Source organism: Aegilops tauschii, chromosome 3 (genome assembly GCF_002575655.3).
Source record: "Aegilops tauschii subsp. strangulata cultivar AL8/78 chromosome 3, Aet v6.0, whole genome shotgun sequence".
NCBI lineage: Eukaryota > Viridiplantae > Streptophyta > Magnoliopsida > Poales > Poaceae > Aegilops > Aegilops tauschii.
Window position 1 is genome coordinate 313,151,426 of NC_053037.3, and position 16,297 is coordinate 313,167,722.

At 45.8% G+C, this 16,297-nt stretch overlaps 1 protein-coding gene across 1 annotated transcript; it reads left to right on the forward strand.

Annotated features, from left to right (window-relative positions):
- Nucleotides 1-256: 256 nt before the first annotated feature.
- LOC109756639 (GDSL esterase/lipase At2g27360) lies at nucleotides 257-4,674 on the forward strand. Its single transcript, XM_020315486.4, has 5 exons — nucleotides 257-706; nucleotides 1,566-1,775; nucleotides 2,491-2,639; nucleotides 2,717-2,993; nucleotides 4,193-4,674. The coding sequence occupies exons 1-5, from the start codon at nucleotides 433-435 to the stop codon at nucleotides 4,498-4,500; spliced, it is 1,218 nt and encodes a 405-aa protein (XP_020171075.1). The 5' UTR covers nucleotides 257-432; the 3' UTR covers nucleotides 4,501-4,674.
- The last annotated feature ends 11,623 nt before the right edge of the window (nucleotides 4,675-16,297 follow it).

Genomic DNA, 16,297 nt, shown 5'->3' on the forward strand with positions numbered 1-16,297 from the left:
CGAGCCGTGTCTTCACCATCAATTGAATAAATGCGTAAAACGACGGCGAGGCACGGCAGGAAACGCCATGAGGCCAAGGGAGGCGGAGATCCCCAACCATGGAGGCCAGGCCAGGCCAGTCAGCGCTTCGGCCGAGCCGCCCAACCACCGCCCGCCACGTACCGCGCCGAAGGGACAGCTGGGCCGGAAGCCCAAAATACAGGGTCGCAAAAATAAGTTAGGGACTTGAAATAAAAAGGGAAAAGGAGCAATGAGCAAGCAAGTGGAACGGGATCCCCTTTAAAACTGCGACCACGCATCCCCCCCCCCCCCCCCCCCCTCGCCTCCTGTCCCCTACGTCAACGGCCAAACTTCCTCCCCCTCCTCCCCCCTGGTACAAATCCATAGCCTTCTCCGGCGACGAATCGGGGGCTGTGCTCCTTCGGGCCGCCCATGGCATTCGCGGCCCAGGCGGCGCGGCTCGCCGCCTCCGCACTCGTCGCCGGCGTCGTGGCGGCGGTGGTGGCGATGCCGGTGCCGGCGGCCGGAGGGGTGTGCTTCGACAGGATATTCAGCTTCGGGGACTCGCTCACGGACACGGGCAACTTCCTGCTCTCCGTGCCGGACGACTTCCCGGACCCCGCGCGGAGCCTCCCCTACGGCCAGACCTTCTTCGGCCGCCCCTCCGGCCGCTACTCCGACGGCCGCAACCTCCTCGATTTCTTCGGTAAAAACAACACACACAGAGAAACATACACTCATAGTGTTTTTTCTTTTACTTGGTTCCGTCGTATCGCTCTATCGTTTCATGTCGCCAGCTGCTGGAGCTGGACTGGGAACCTCTACTTCATTGCTTCAAAGAGATACTACTGGTTTTTAGGGATTGACGATGCCAAAATTTCCCTAGCTTTTCCATGCGTATATATGTGGATTTTACTCAACGGCGACAGAGGTGATTAGTTCACCTTCCCGAACATCCGCTGTGTGGTGGCGGGGAGAATCGTGCCACGCTCTTGATTTCTCTTCAAGCAAGGGATTCATCATCGTTTCTTTTTAGGAACCGCGGTAAGCGTGCGTGCTCTGGTGGCACTATAATACGCCCATTCCCTGCTACTTGCCCAACGCCAACAGGGACATGTGTGCAACTGCAAAGGGTGCGAATTTAATAACGGGCATTTCTGCAAACTGTATTTCCGGTTGCAGTTTGGAGAGTTTACAAGTAGCATACCTTCCACTTTTCAGTGTAATACGAAAATGAAGTTGTGGGTTGTAAAGAGGTTAGAATACCCAAAATTGAATGCAAATAGCAACCTTACACAAGTTGTATCCCCAAAAGTTGCTTACCTGCCCCAGTTCTCCCCAACCACTAGACCATCAATGGCACCATCTCCTTCAGAAGATATACAATTGGCCGCTCCAACCACCTGTGTATTGGCACTCACATCATCACGTGGTCAACTCTTCCATGTTGGACTTTCAGTGCTTTTGTTTTCATTTACCTTTTGGGGGCTCCTTGATGTTTTCGCATCTTACCAACTTTCCTCAATTTGTTTTCTGACATGTGCTGGCCTCCTTGTTATGACCAGCTGAAGCATTTGGGATGCCTTTCGTGCCACCCTACCTTGGCGGTGGTGACTTCCTGAATGGTGCCAATTTTGCGGTTGGCGGTGCGACTGCACTCAACAACTCGTTCTTCCGAGAGCTTGGTGTGGAGCCTACATGGACACCACACTCCCTTGATGAGCAAATGCAGTGGTTCAAAAGACTGCTTCCATCCATCGCCTCCACGGAGTCTGGTATATATAAATCTTCTGAGTTTCTGTTATGATTCATCTCTGTGTGCAACCATTACCTGTTTAAAGATTTATGAATGAATAGAAAACAAGTGATCTCAATTTGTGGAGCGATTGAGAAGTCAAACAGTGGTACACATGCTGGAAACCATCCTAGCTGGTCAATAACTGCCCTGAATGTTTAGATTGCTGCAATTAGTCGAAATCTGAAAGATGCCTGTGTTACAACTGATAGTCCTTACACTGTTTTAGTTAACTTGTGAGAGCGAAATTTCAACCAATAAATGGTGCCACAATTGACTAGTTTGAGCCTTCACCTTGTTACAAAATGCATAGTAACTTTACAAAGTCAACGCATTTGACTGTTTTAATCAGCATACGCCATGTTACAAAATGCATAGTAACTTTACAAAGTCAACGCATTTGACTGTTTTAATCAGCATACACCATGTTACAAAATGTGTAGTAACTTTACAAAGTCAACACGTTTTACTATTTTCGTGAGTGACTGCAAATTACATGTGTGATAAAGAATTAAAGACACATAAAAAGTTGATACTGGAATTCCAATTTGCTCCATGTCTGAAATTACCAAATGAATTCTTGCTTAAATCATGATTATTATTTTCTCTTGTTCAGTTTCATAGTGTAACACTGTAATGCCATTTACGAGGAAATTCCAAATTATAAAGTCCACTAAAATTGTACTTCTGTGCAGAACACAGTGTTATCATGTCAAAATCACTTTTCCTTGTTGGAGAGGTCGGTGGGAATGATTACAACCATCTAATGGTCAGGGGGAAATCTCTTGCTGAGCTACGCGAGCTTGTTCCTCAGGTTGTTGGTGCCATAAGCTTAGCTATCACGGTATGCAGATGCATGTGCCTTTTCTGTGAGGTCTTACTGGGAGCCTGTATGTATGTGCACTCACAATTTGTTTGCAGGAGCTTATAAATCTTGGCGCGAAGAAATTCGTTGTTCCTGGAAATTTCCCGATAGGGTGTGTCCCATTGTATCTCGCAATACTTCCAAGTGAAGAGAAGGATTACTATAATGAAGAAACAGGGTGCATTAAGTGGCTAAACGAATTTACCGAGTACCACAATCGTTTGCTCCAGGAGGAGCTAGAGAAACTTAGGAATCTTCACCCAGATGTATCTGTCATTTATGCTGATTATTATGGTGCCACACTGAACATATACCGTGCCCCACTGCAGTTTGGTGAGTCCTGCCTCTTAAGTAATAGTATTAACAAAACATAAAACCAATTGGTGTTAAGCTTATTTGAGATTATGTTGTCAAACAGGGCTTAGTTGACTTACACTGTTATGCAAGCCTTCAAAAGTTCATTACCAATACTCAACTACAGGTCATCAACTTTAGTGAAAGCTATTGATAATAGCATTATAGGCAAGATACTTGTTCCTCAAATGGATGTATCTAGCACGAACTTGTGCTAGATACATCCATTTGAGGGACAAGCTTTTTCGGACGGAGGGAGTACATTTCATTGGATATGACTGTATGCTAGTTATATTAAATCCATGATTATTAAATGGCTATAGTGCCTGTATTGGCATTCAGTGATACACAATCTTACTTACTCTGACAAAGCATGTTTCTAGCCAAAGGAATCTGTGAACCCACAGTTATAGTCTTTAGATAAACATGTGTTGTAACTCTGTTACCTTAAGCTAAACTGGGGCAGGTGGACAATATATGAAGAAACAACAATAGCTAAATGGTTACTAAGTAGTATATCCTTTTGCGTTGTGTTGTCGACTAGTGAGTCTTGCATATGAATGCATATCTTATGCACGACACAAGAAGAGTCGGTCCTTGTTTTACCTTAGGCAGACAATAAGGTGCATTTACCTATTTGATGTTCCATCGTTTGTCCTTGGATGATAATTATGATCCTGATGACGAAGCCCATTCTGCATCCCTACAAGCAGAGATCTAAATCAACCCTGTATTGTCCCCCGTACCAGACTTGCAAATATTATCTTAAGGTGTTTTCTAATTGTCTTAATTCTAATACCCGGTAGGTAGTTCATTCAAAATCTGAGCCTGAGCATGTTCATCATATCCACATAAATCAGTCAAACCAACCTTTTAGCTCCATGTGTCCTGGGAAGCACGGTGAACATTTGTAGGTATTACAACTTGTAACAAGCTCGCTGAAGCTCTTTGCCCCCTCCACTGACACAGCAGATGCAACAACATAGAGTAGCAGCATACATAGCAATGCAAGAAACTACTCCCTCCATCCCATAATATAAGAGTGTTTTTGACACTAGTGTAGTGTAAAAAACGCTCTTATATTATGGGATGGAGGGAGTATGTTACTCTGTGTCTCTACGCCTCTTTGTTGTTCCTTCATAATTGTTTGGACTAATCAAAGAACAATGCTACTGCAGGTTTCACTGTCCCATTGAACTCATGCTGCGGAAGCGATGCCCCACATAACTGTTCTCTGTCAGTACTATGTGGAAACCCTGGATCTTTCGTCTGCCCTGACCCATCGAAGTACGTCTCATGGGACGGTTTACACTTCACCGAAGCGACTTACAAAGTTATCATCCAAGGAGTGCTGGGGTCTTATGCTGTTCCTCCTCTTTCGGAAATTTGTCGGGATGGAGAGTACAAAGTCTCCCAGCTTCATCAATGTACAGACAGCAATCCTACGAACACTGTAACATATGATGCTATGAGCTCTTTTATTTGATAATGTGGGCTCTGCTACACGTAGAATTTCGAGAGGCAATACATAGATAATCACTTCGGGCTCTTCTCAAAGTCGTGAAGAGAAGTGGTGAGCAAACTCCCATCTGTTTTGCTGCTACGAGGAGAAGTTTTTTCTTTCTTTCTTGGAGCCAAATGAGAAGTGATATTGTGAAAATTGCAGCTGATGGTTCCATTTCTCGGCTCCTTTTATATTAGCAACAGGAAATGTCAGAACATAGTACATACTCCCTCCGTCCCAAAAAGTTTGTCTTGCATTTGTCTAGATACTAATGTACTTACACATGTTTTAGTGTTGGATACATCTGTATCAAACAAATCTAAGGCAAATTTTTTGGGACGGAAGTAATAGTATTATGCACTCTGCTAAGGTTGTGATGCTATGGATTGAGTACCAAGGGCATTTCTAACTGAACCATCGAAAGATTACACCTCAAATCTTAACTCCTCAAATACGAGGAGTTAAGGGCATCTCTAGCAGACCATGTATATCGCCGATCCGCAAAACTCATTTACAGTTCGCGAAAAAACGGTTGTGCGGGCCGACGCGGGCGCCGGCCGAGCAGACCCCGCAAATCAGATGGGTTTTCATCTGAATTTGACACATATGCCACATATTCAGAATTATTAATTCAATATAAGATAAAATGTCAATATTACAATACAACAATCATACAAATTACAATAATTATTGTAATCACCGAAGCAAACTAAATAATTCAATACAAAACTTGTCCCGAATACAAATCACACATGAATTAAATGAAATGAATGCAGCAAATCAGATGGGTTTTCATCTGAATTTGACACATATGCCACATATTCAGAATTATTAATTCAATATAAGATAAAATGTCAATATTACAATACAACAATCATCCAAATTACAATAATTATTGAAATCACCGAAGCAAACTAAATAATTCAATACAAAACTTGTCCCGAATACAAATCACACATGAATTAAATGAAATAAATGCAAAAATGGAATGTGTTACTGCCCAGCCCTATGCCAACGGTGCTCAATGAGATCCTCCTGAAACTAAAAGTGGGTGTTTGCATTTTCAATCTCCCGGTAGGTATGAAGAAATGCTATAATGCGGTAAGAGTCTCTAGCTGGTTTGACACGGCTACCCACATTGTCGTAGAAGAACTCCAAGTTCATGCCTCTCTCATCTTAGATAATAATATTGTGAAGAATAACACATCATGTCACGATGTTTTTCAAGGATCGCTTGTCCCAAAAATGAGCAGGACCACGAACAATGGCAAACCTAGATTGCAAAACCCCGAATGCTCTTTCAATATCTTTTTGGGCTGCCTCTTGTACCCTTGCAAATTCACATTGTTTCTTAGTTTTGGGGTCTTTGACGCTCTTGACAAATGTGCACCAAGAAGGGTAGATACCATATGCAAGATAGTACCCCTTTGTGTATTCATGCTCATTGATAGCGTAGTTGCAAGCAGGAGCATCACCACTAGCAAGCCTAGCAAACAAATGAGACCGTTGCAACACATTGATATCATTGAGAGTACCCGGCATACCAAAAAAACAATGTCAAATCCATAAATCCTCATATGCTATGACCTCTAGCACAATTGTTGCATCACGAGACTTGCCACAATACATCCTCTGCCATGCCTTCGGGCAGTTTTTCCAAGTCCAATACATACAAATCAATGCTTCCTAGCATGCCAGGCCAACCTCTTCTCTCACTTGATGCCATCAACTTTTTTGTGTCTGCCTCTTTGGGTGCCCGAAGATATTCAGGACCAAAGACACGGATGATCACTTTGGCAAACCTACGTATTGACACAATTGCAGTATCTTCATCAACGCGAAGGTACTCATCGGCATAGTCAGCCGGAATGCCGTATGCAATTACCCGCATAGCTGCCGAGATTTTTTGATATACACTAAATCCCTTCAAGCCCGCGGCATTTCTTGTTTGAGTAAAATACCGACAATTGGCCTCGCAAGCTTGCACTATTTTTTACAAAGAGGGATCGGCGCATTCGGTACCTTCTCCGTAAGAGGTGCGGCGGATATGTGGGATTGTCCGCGAAGTAGTCTTGCATCAACATCTCGTTCCCGAGATGGCGATTTTGAGGAATGCAAAGACGACCAACGGTCGATCCTCACCGTCTCTTTCGGTTCTCATCTTCGTGCTCCTTCACAGCGAGGACCATCACCAACATCTGCCGCCGATGGTTCTCAAGCAGCGTCTCAACATCCGAGTCGTCCGAATTGGACGAATCCTCGAGCAAAAAATCTCTTGCGAGGGCTCAATTCCATCTAAATTCAAAAATACGAATGTCGCATGAACTATGTATATCGCATCCCAAAGCACAAGCACAAGTACTCACCGGCGGCGGTCGATCCCGAGGCGGCGACGACGACTAGGGGCGGCTCGGCTCAGCGGATCCAGGGAGCCGGTGAAGCGACTAGGTGGAACAGGGTGAGGGCCGCCCCCGCAGCGTGATTCCGTCCGCATATATGGCCAGAATCTCCGGCGACGGACGGGCGAAACAAATGGCGGGCGGCTGCGGAAGGGGGTGGGGAACGGGCGCTGGCTGAAATGTCCCTCCCGCCAACCGCTTTTCCGGGATATAGGGCACCGTCGGGTCGAGGAGAAAACCTGCGTTTTCGCGGGTTGGAGATGGGATTTGACCGCGCCCCTGAAATTTTTTACGGGTCCGACGCGTTTACAGTGTCTGATCGGGCAACATTTTTCGTGCAGACCTGTATTTTGGCGGTTATTTTGCGGGTCGGGGCATTATACGGGGTCTGCTAGAGATGCTCTAAAAATCCGTGAAACTAGCCTAACCCACAAATTTAACTCAAATGCAAATTGTGCACAAATATCTGATTTCAAACTAAAATTTGAAATTAGATTAAGACCATATAATGCATAGTAGTTTGTAACACCCACATCATAATTCATAATTAAACTAGATAAACACTTACTTTAAGCTAAACTAAAGCTCAAACAAGCTAGTTTAACCTAAAATGAGCACTAGTTTGAGTCGAAATCGAGGTTTGTCACCGCCGTTTTGCCGGATCACGACTCTTTGGCGTCGTGGTTGCCCCACCATAACCCTTCCACCAGCATCGAGTGAAGTTCTCATTAGACTCCAGCTGCACCTTCAACATGACTCCGTGGTAGATTATCAGTCCACCCATGTGCCTCATCGACTTCAAGCATTCATGCGTCGTACACCGTTTGAATCAACCCCGCGTCATAGTCTTGTCAAAGCCACACAAGCCCTGGTTAGGTCTGGTTGGGGGACGAGATGCTCGTGGAGCTGACCGATGGCGCATGTGTGTTGAAAAACGCTGGTTAACGGACCTTGGGATTGCGTAACAAGTGGTATCAGAGCTGAGGTGCCGAAATAAATCTCGGTGGACTCACAAGTGGCCGGTCATGGTTGGTGGCCTAGAAAGGTGTTAACGGGCCCATGGTGATCGATGTGTGAGGGGGGTATTTGTTGGGTTTAGTCCCACATCAATTGTTGGAGGAGGTAGAGCACAACTTGTAAGGCAGGGTAATCCCACTACAAAAAAAGACACATCCGTGACATTTGGGCCGAACGATTTTTTTTCTGTCATACTTATGACACTTCTATGACGATAATTGTGACAAAACCCGGTATCATCATAGATGTGGTGGGGTCTTACTTCTATGACAAAAAATGGGCTTTTCGTCCTGGGCGGGCCGGAGACGCAGCTGCTTGACATTCTTTGGGCCGTCCATGACGGAAAAAAACCGTGGTAGAAGCGAGGGCGAGGAAAATATCGGGGAGTTCCCGGTTACGGTGGGTGGTCGGGGGCCGAGCGATGCGCGTTTCTCTCATACATACGCGCGTGTGTGTGAGGCATTGGGCTCTAACTGAACCCGAGCGAGGCGTTGGGCTCTAACTGAACCTGAGCGATTGCACTGCAGGCTACGCGTTACTGAACCTAAGAGATCGATCGATCCCTTGCTGTTAACTGAACCCGAGTGTGATTACTTCGCTACTGTTGCTAACTGAAGCCGATCGAACACTGCTGCCTCCTTCCCTGGATGAACAGTGAGCGTTGTTGAGGGGGTTTGGATGAACAATTCCTGATGGTGGGTTGGATGAATAGGACCCTGTGGTAGTAGAGGCCGTTATCGCAGGATGAACAGTACCCGGATCGATCGAGCCGGTGGATGAACAGGACCCCGTGGAGGGCTGGATGAACAGGACCCTGTGGAGGGCTGGTTGAACAGTAGCCGATGGAGGGCTGGTTGAACAGTAGCCAGTGGAGGGCTGGATGAACAGTAGCCCGTGGAGGGGTGATTGAACAGGACCCCTGTGGAGAGGGCTGGTTGAGCAGTAGCCGGTGGAGGAGCGCGCGGTGGAGGCTGGATGAACAGGAGCCCGCGGATGAACAGTCATAGGTGGAGGCTGGAGGAGGTCGACGGTGGATGAACAATAGCCCGTGGAGGCTGGAGGAGGTCGACGATGGAGATGAACAGTATCCCGTGGAGTCCCGTTTTGCGGTACGCCACACCCCTCCCGATGAACAGGACCCCCGTTTCGACGGTAGCGCTCCAACACAAGTCGGTTTCCTCCGTTTTGCGGTACGCCACACCCCTCCCGATCAACAGGACCCCGTTTCCACCATAGGAGGTCCGTTTCCTCCGTTTTGCGGTACGCCAGACCCCTCCCGATGAACAGGATCCTGTTTCCACCGTGGTCGGTCGAACACAAGGCCGTTTCCTCCGTTCTGCGGTACGCCAAGCCTCGTTTCCATTGGCTATTCCGTCCAAGCCGGTTGGCTCCCGATGAACAACACGCGTTCCGTTGCCTCCCGATGAACACGACGCATTCCGTTGCCTCCCCATGAACACAACGACGACGCAGTTTCTCCGTTCCGACCCAGCCACAGCCATGTACACGAGCCCTGGCCGTACGTATGCGCGAGTAGGCGTTCGAGACCCCGCCCGTATGTACATACGTGGCCATATTACTTTCTTGCACCCTGGCCGCTGTACGTACGTGTACATGCTACGTGTGCGCCTCTACGACGACACGTGCCCTTCCTTGCACGACCACGGTTCATCGCTGCAGCCTGCAGACAGACCGATCACCCGTATGTACACGTTCGCGACCAGAATGACAACGCTACGTACGCTTCGACCAGGTGGGTCCCGACTGTCAGGCACTTCCTTGCGTGCGAAGATGTAGCTGGTGGGTCCCAGCAGTCAGGGGGCGAATCATTTTTTTGCCTGTAATATGGATGCACTTCCTTGCGTGCGAAGATGTAGCTGGTGGGTCCCAGCAGTCAGGGGCAGAATACATTATTTTTCAGGGTAAAAATGTTGCAGTTGCATGCATGCGTCCATGGGCGTGGTGCGTCCCCACTGTCAGCCTCTCACGTACAGTCATCTTCCGATGACTCTCGGTTGTTGACCACGTTGACCACACCGTGCCGAGCGCACCAAGGCCGATGGACGACAGCGAGGCCCCAGACTGGAACGACCCGGAGATGGGGAAGACGCAGCAGTGGAGTCGCAGATGGAGAGGAGCGGGAAACTTGACTGGTTCGGGTGCACGACAGCATTGCCGCGGCGCCGCCCACAGGAGACAGGAGCAAGAACAGAGGTTGAAGAAGGAGCACGGCTGTTGGATTAATATCCAATGGTCCAGCCACTAGAATCATTTGTTGATTAAGTTTACAAAGCCCTGTGTACACGTCCGCTTAGTAGGCCCACAAGTCAGCCACCAAATCTGACGGGTCCCAGCTGTCAACGGGAGGAATAATTTTTTTCACATAACAAGGAGGTACTTCATTCCGTGCGAAGATACAGCCGGTGGGTCCCAGCTGTCAGGGGGAGGAAACATTTTTTCCAGCTTAATAAGGAGGAACTTTCCTTGCGTGCGACCATGGACCTCGTGGGTTCCAGCCGTCAGGCTCTCCACGTACAGTCCTCTTCCGACGACTCTCGTTTGTTGACCACGCCGCACCGAGCGCAGCGAGGCGGTGGACGATGGCGAGGCCCCGGACGGGAACGACCCGGAGATGGGAAGACGCGGCAGTGGAGTCGCAGATTGAGACGAGGAGAAGGGTTATAACTGGTTCTGGTGCGGCGTGGGGCTCCAGTCGGTGGAGAATAGCAGGAGGTGTGGAGGGGTGGAGGGATAGCCTGGCCTGCGGTGGGGTAGCGCTTCGCGCGATGTGTGCTAAGCAGAGCCGCTAGCCATCGGAGGCCGGACCAGGTGGTCCCGGCGACGCTGGAGGAAGAAGACGAGAGATTGAAGGTGCATACCGGCCGTTGGATATAAATCCAATGGCTGTGGATGTCATAATCATTTGTTGACCAAGTTGACAACACCCTGCGTAGGCTTTGACCTATTGGCCCACATGTCAGCCTGCAAAAATGTGGCATATATTTAACCCATGTTTTGTCCATTTGCTGGGCTGGGTGAACAAATAATTTCGCGTCAATGCGGCCCATTTATATTTTCTAAGAAATCCCAGCACATTTGCACTTTCTTGAAATACACGAATTAGCTGGGCTCGTTCTATATATAATGTTAGGTTAGAAGGAGCAATTAGTATCAAAATATAAACCGGAGCAACACATTTTTCTATATAAAATTAACAAATTAGCGAGTTATTGCTCAAAATAAAAATGAGGACGTTATTATTACATTGGTCCTTAAAATCTTCGCAAGCTTTTGTACGCAATCACCAGGATTTTCCTTGCCTGTGAGTCAAAAACAACTAGGATTTTCCTTCCCAACTTCTGTTAAACATTTACTTTTATAAGTTAATAACACGTGGGATGTTTTTATAATGTATATATAAGTCTCTATAAATATACAATAATAGTAATAATATAAATATATATAATGTGGTTAGAAGGGAAAACATAAATTGGAGACAACATTATTATTCTTATATATAGATAAATAGAACAGAGATCTGCGTTTTACTAAGAAAAATACATTGGGCTGCCGATCTTTAAGAAAAAGCCCATATAGGCTGGTATGGACCTCAAAAAATAAGTTGAAACCACTGTATCCGTATGTCATGGGCTACGCATGTTAAAAAACAAAACCTAGGCCTAGCTGATACTTGTTCGTCCTCTGGAAAAAAATGATACCAGCTAGATCCCCAAACGAGCTGGATTAAAGAGGGGGCCGGCGGCGCGACTGAAGAAGCACATCAGGAGCGATTTTTTTTCTTCAGTGGATGGCTCTCGATGGCGTCTTTTTCCTTGCCTCTGCACCATACAACTTGTATTTTTAGCCTTCCAGTCCGTGGTGGACCAGCAGTCCATTTGCTGGGCGGGCCAACCTACAGAAACCAGCACTCGATTTTTCATCAAGCCCCAAAAACAACGCAGTACTATGTTTGTTTTGCGGCCGAAAACATTACGGCAGGGGTTGAGCGGGGGAGGGGGGAAGACAGAGCAAAAAGATTAAAAAGAGCTGATGTGCCGTTGCTACCCTAACAAACCTGGTGCAATTCTTCTCGGGAAGAAGGTGTGCCATTGACACCCACACGTCACAAATCCCATAGTAGGCATACTAACAAGTTCACACACAAGTACAACAGAAAAGTTAAACATTTGTATCAAACTCAGGTTCACAGGACACGTTCATATTCATAGCCAACATTCACAATCAACAACTCAAAAGATTCATATATATACAAGTTCAACATGTCTATGCATCCAAATGATTGATAGATCACACGACGATATTCATAGATAATTCACAAAAAGATTCAGATATACACATGTTCAGTATGTTTATGCATCCAAATGATTGAGATCACAGCAAATATCATCCATGGACGAACTTTAATTACCTAGGGTACAGACTGGTAAATGGTGTTCAGTCGGAGGTACTTCTTGCTAAAATTAATGCTTGTACGAGTAAACTTTCGAGTACATAAGAGGCAGCACAAACAATCTGAACTTTGCTTGTAGGTTTATCCTCAAATAGTGGCCTCGTGCCGAGGGAGGTTTGAGCAACTTGGCCACTACTTTCATCCAACTAGTTTACTGGCTCATCTTGGTCTTGTAGCTCGCCAAAATTCCACATTGCAGACAAGAAAGGAGGCGGTTGAGAAAATGAACCACCCAAATTTTTTGTGCAGTTCAGCTGAAATGGAGCATCCCTGGAGTGCAGACTTATTAAGTGCCAGATGAATATACGCGTCAACCAACTTGTCTGGAATCTTTAGACTCCATGCCATATAGTTAGCTACCATATGTGCCGATAACCAAAAGGCACAGGTTGGGACCAAAGACTGGACTGCGTTTTTCTGGGCTATGCGCCAAGCAATATTTTTGGCGTTCACTCTCCTAATACTTGGAGTTTGACAACTGGTTGACGCCGGTTGATACTCGAATGAATATAGGCACTTCTTCTTGTCAACATCGATGCTTGTCTGAGTGAACTTTGGAGTACATAGCAGCAACATAAGTACCTGTCCATCTGATCTTTTTGTGCAGTTCTACTGAAATCACCCAATGTAATGATTTGCCTGCGAGTTCAGGCTCCAAGTTACTCCTTTATGAAATCAGCAAACAGTAGCACAATACCAAATTACCAATAGATATGACAAGCACAATAATCAGGATAAAGACCAGTACAAACCTGTGTGAGGTAGCATATCAATTACTATTTTCTTTGACTGGAAGCCGAGATAAGCCAAGCGACTGACAGCAAAGGAAGAATGCAAGCCGAGATTAGCGACTGACAGGAAAGGAAGGAAGTTGTCGAGGCAAAGAAGCACCCAAAGTTTTTCTACAGTTCCACCAAAATCGAGCATCCCTGTTGGCACATATATTGAGAGAGTGAGATTACTGTAATAGTGGGACTAGTTGATGAAACATACACTAACAAATAGAACCACCCTCATTATCTTAATGGGTAAAGTTAGCAGCATAGTAGTTTTGCTTAAACAGAGGTATTTGTTTATTTAATCAGTGCCAATTAGCTCAACACTCAAAGCATTGCCATGTATCATAGGTTGCAAAACTTTAACGTGCAAAGATAAAGGAGTTTCTCATGACAGTAGCACGATACAAATAGAGATGACAGCAAACTAATATGGATGAAGGCCATAGGCCGGTACCAACCTGAGCAAAAAAGCTTATTCATGTAGTCCCACAAGAGATGATAAAGCACTCACTGGAATCACTCAATAGTATATATTTTTGTGCACTTCAAATGTATGGTTGAAATCACTCTTGTTTACCAGTGCTGAGGTTATATCGAAAGATTATCAAGAACTTCCAGCAGAGTTAAAGCACTGGCTGGGATACAGTTCATTGTATTGTCTTGTGTAGTTCCACTAAAACGTATGATTGGCACAACATGATCCCTGTTTGCACAAGTAGGAACAAGGTGAAACCTTCATTAGCTTAGTGAGAAAGGATAGAAAGACATTAGCATATTACTCTAATAGTAGCATCAAATTCATCATGGACAATACACAGAAGTGGAAGGGCTCCCTGGAGGATCGTCTCACATGTAAGGTAGATGTTGCCGGAGCCCTTGAATGGCCTCGACTAAGGCCTCGGCTTTCAGCAATATCACCTTGGCACTGTTTATTCTTCTTCTTCTTCTTCCTCCTCTTCATGCTCTGTTTCTCTTTCTCCTTACCAATTGGTGAAACTAAGTACATGATTGGCCTTCTATATCGGAATTGGTTTTGTCAGTGAGGGAGTACAAGTGTACTAGTAAACAATAGCATTATTTTCTCATGGCAGTCGCAAAATAGAGATGAACACATGCATTAAATATTATTCTTACCTAAAGGAAGGTTACGGTGTCAATACGGATGATGAGGATTGGAACACAAATCTCCCTTTGTGCAGTTCCACCGAAATGAACCAACTGTTCCATTCTGACATTCCAGTTAAACATCACAAAAGTCACTTCTTTTAAGAAGTGTTTTGTGCAGTGCACCAAAAGGTCACAACAGCAACCAGGTGAAATGGATATCCCTGTTTGCACAAATAGCTACAGAGGAAATAGTCAGAGTCTCAAACAATTACTGGCAAAAACATTTGGCTAAACTTGTCATGGCTTATAACAGTGGCATGACTTCATTTTACCAGGGGCATTAGATTAATAACAACTAAATATTTGGTATAAGGGCATGGGACAGTGGGTGCACCAGCAGTCCAGCACCATGTACCTAAACCGGGGCTTAAAGTGGTGATTCAGAGTTTGTTGCCCCGAGAAACAAACATCCAAGAAACATATCTGGGTTGGTCTCATTTTTGTTCACTCTAGCCACCTACTCCTATGATTTTTTTGGAAATGGAAGCGTGCCCCCGGCCTCTGCATCATAATGATGCATGCAGCCATCTTATGTGTGGATAGCAAATCTAGTCCTGGTCATACCACTGTGTACAGCATTTCCCCTATATTTCCCTTTTCGATCAAGAGACCGGTTGGATGACCAGTATGTACTACTTTCACCCCCTATCCTTCCTATTTGTACCAAGTCCGATGCACATACTAAATTCCCCCACCCCCACTTTATTTCTTGTTTGAACCAAGTACAAGATTCGACTCCATGAAGTAGCTTTACCTCTAACAATAGAAAAAAATAGGTGACGTTGGACCATCCGATCGAGAGGGGATGAGAGGCAGAAAATGATGCACATGCAGCAACGTAGCGAGCTGGGCAAGTAGAGCTACGACGGTTTCGAAGGAAGATATACCTGAAGGTCGTCGGGATGTGGATAGGTGGGCGGCGGGAGGCCAGATCCGCCCACACTAGGGCAACGACGGAGGGATCGGAGGACCTCCCGCGCCGGCGCTCGGCCAGAGATAACGGTGCGGCAGACAGTGGGTCTCCTCCCTCGCTGTCGATGACGGCCTAAACGCTGCCCCTCCTCCCCTTCACCGGTGGAGGGGAATACGTCCGGATCTGTAACCAGCGATGAGGATAGAAAGATAGTGTTTTTTGAAGGGAGAAAGACAGTGTTACCGCCGCTATCTTGTTTAGATCCGGAGAGGTTGAGAGTGTGTGAATAGAGCAACCCTAGCAAACAAGCGCGAAGGCTCCGGCCTATATATACGTAGTGGGGTAGTTTTCCTTTTTCACTCCATCAAAACAATCGTTTAAAATTGTATACGTGCTAGGTCACTGTTTTTTTAGTTGTTGATTGTTTTTTGAGATAGCTACCCACTTATTCCAAGTGGTGTTACGGTGTGCCAGGTCACGCTTTGTATTGTTCAAGTCTGGTACAAGACCCTCCATTAAATGAACAACCACCCCCTCGTAAAAATTGTGAACAAGCCCACGGCTAAAAATATCAGAAACGTGGGCTGCCCCAACATGCATTATTATTTATATTTTCTACTCCCTCCGTTCCTAAATATAAGTATTTTTAGACATTTCAAATGGACTACAACATACGGATGCATGTACACATATTTTAAAGTATGGATTCGTTCATTTTGCTCCGTATGTAGTCACTTGTTAGAATCTCTCAAAAGACTTATATTTGGGAACGGATGGAGTATGTGGGAGTATGATGACCCACAAGTGTAGGGGATCTATCGTAGTCCTTTCCATAAGTAAGAGTGTCGAACCCAACAAGGAGCAGAAGGAAATGACAAGCGGTTTTCAGTAAGGTATTCTCTGCAAGCACTGAATTTATCGGTAACAGATAGTTTTGTGATAAGGTAATTTGTAATGGGTAACAAGTAACAAAAGTAAACAAGATGCAGCAAGGTGGCCCAATCCTTTTTGTAGCAAAGGACAAGCCGGGACA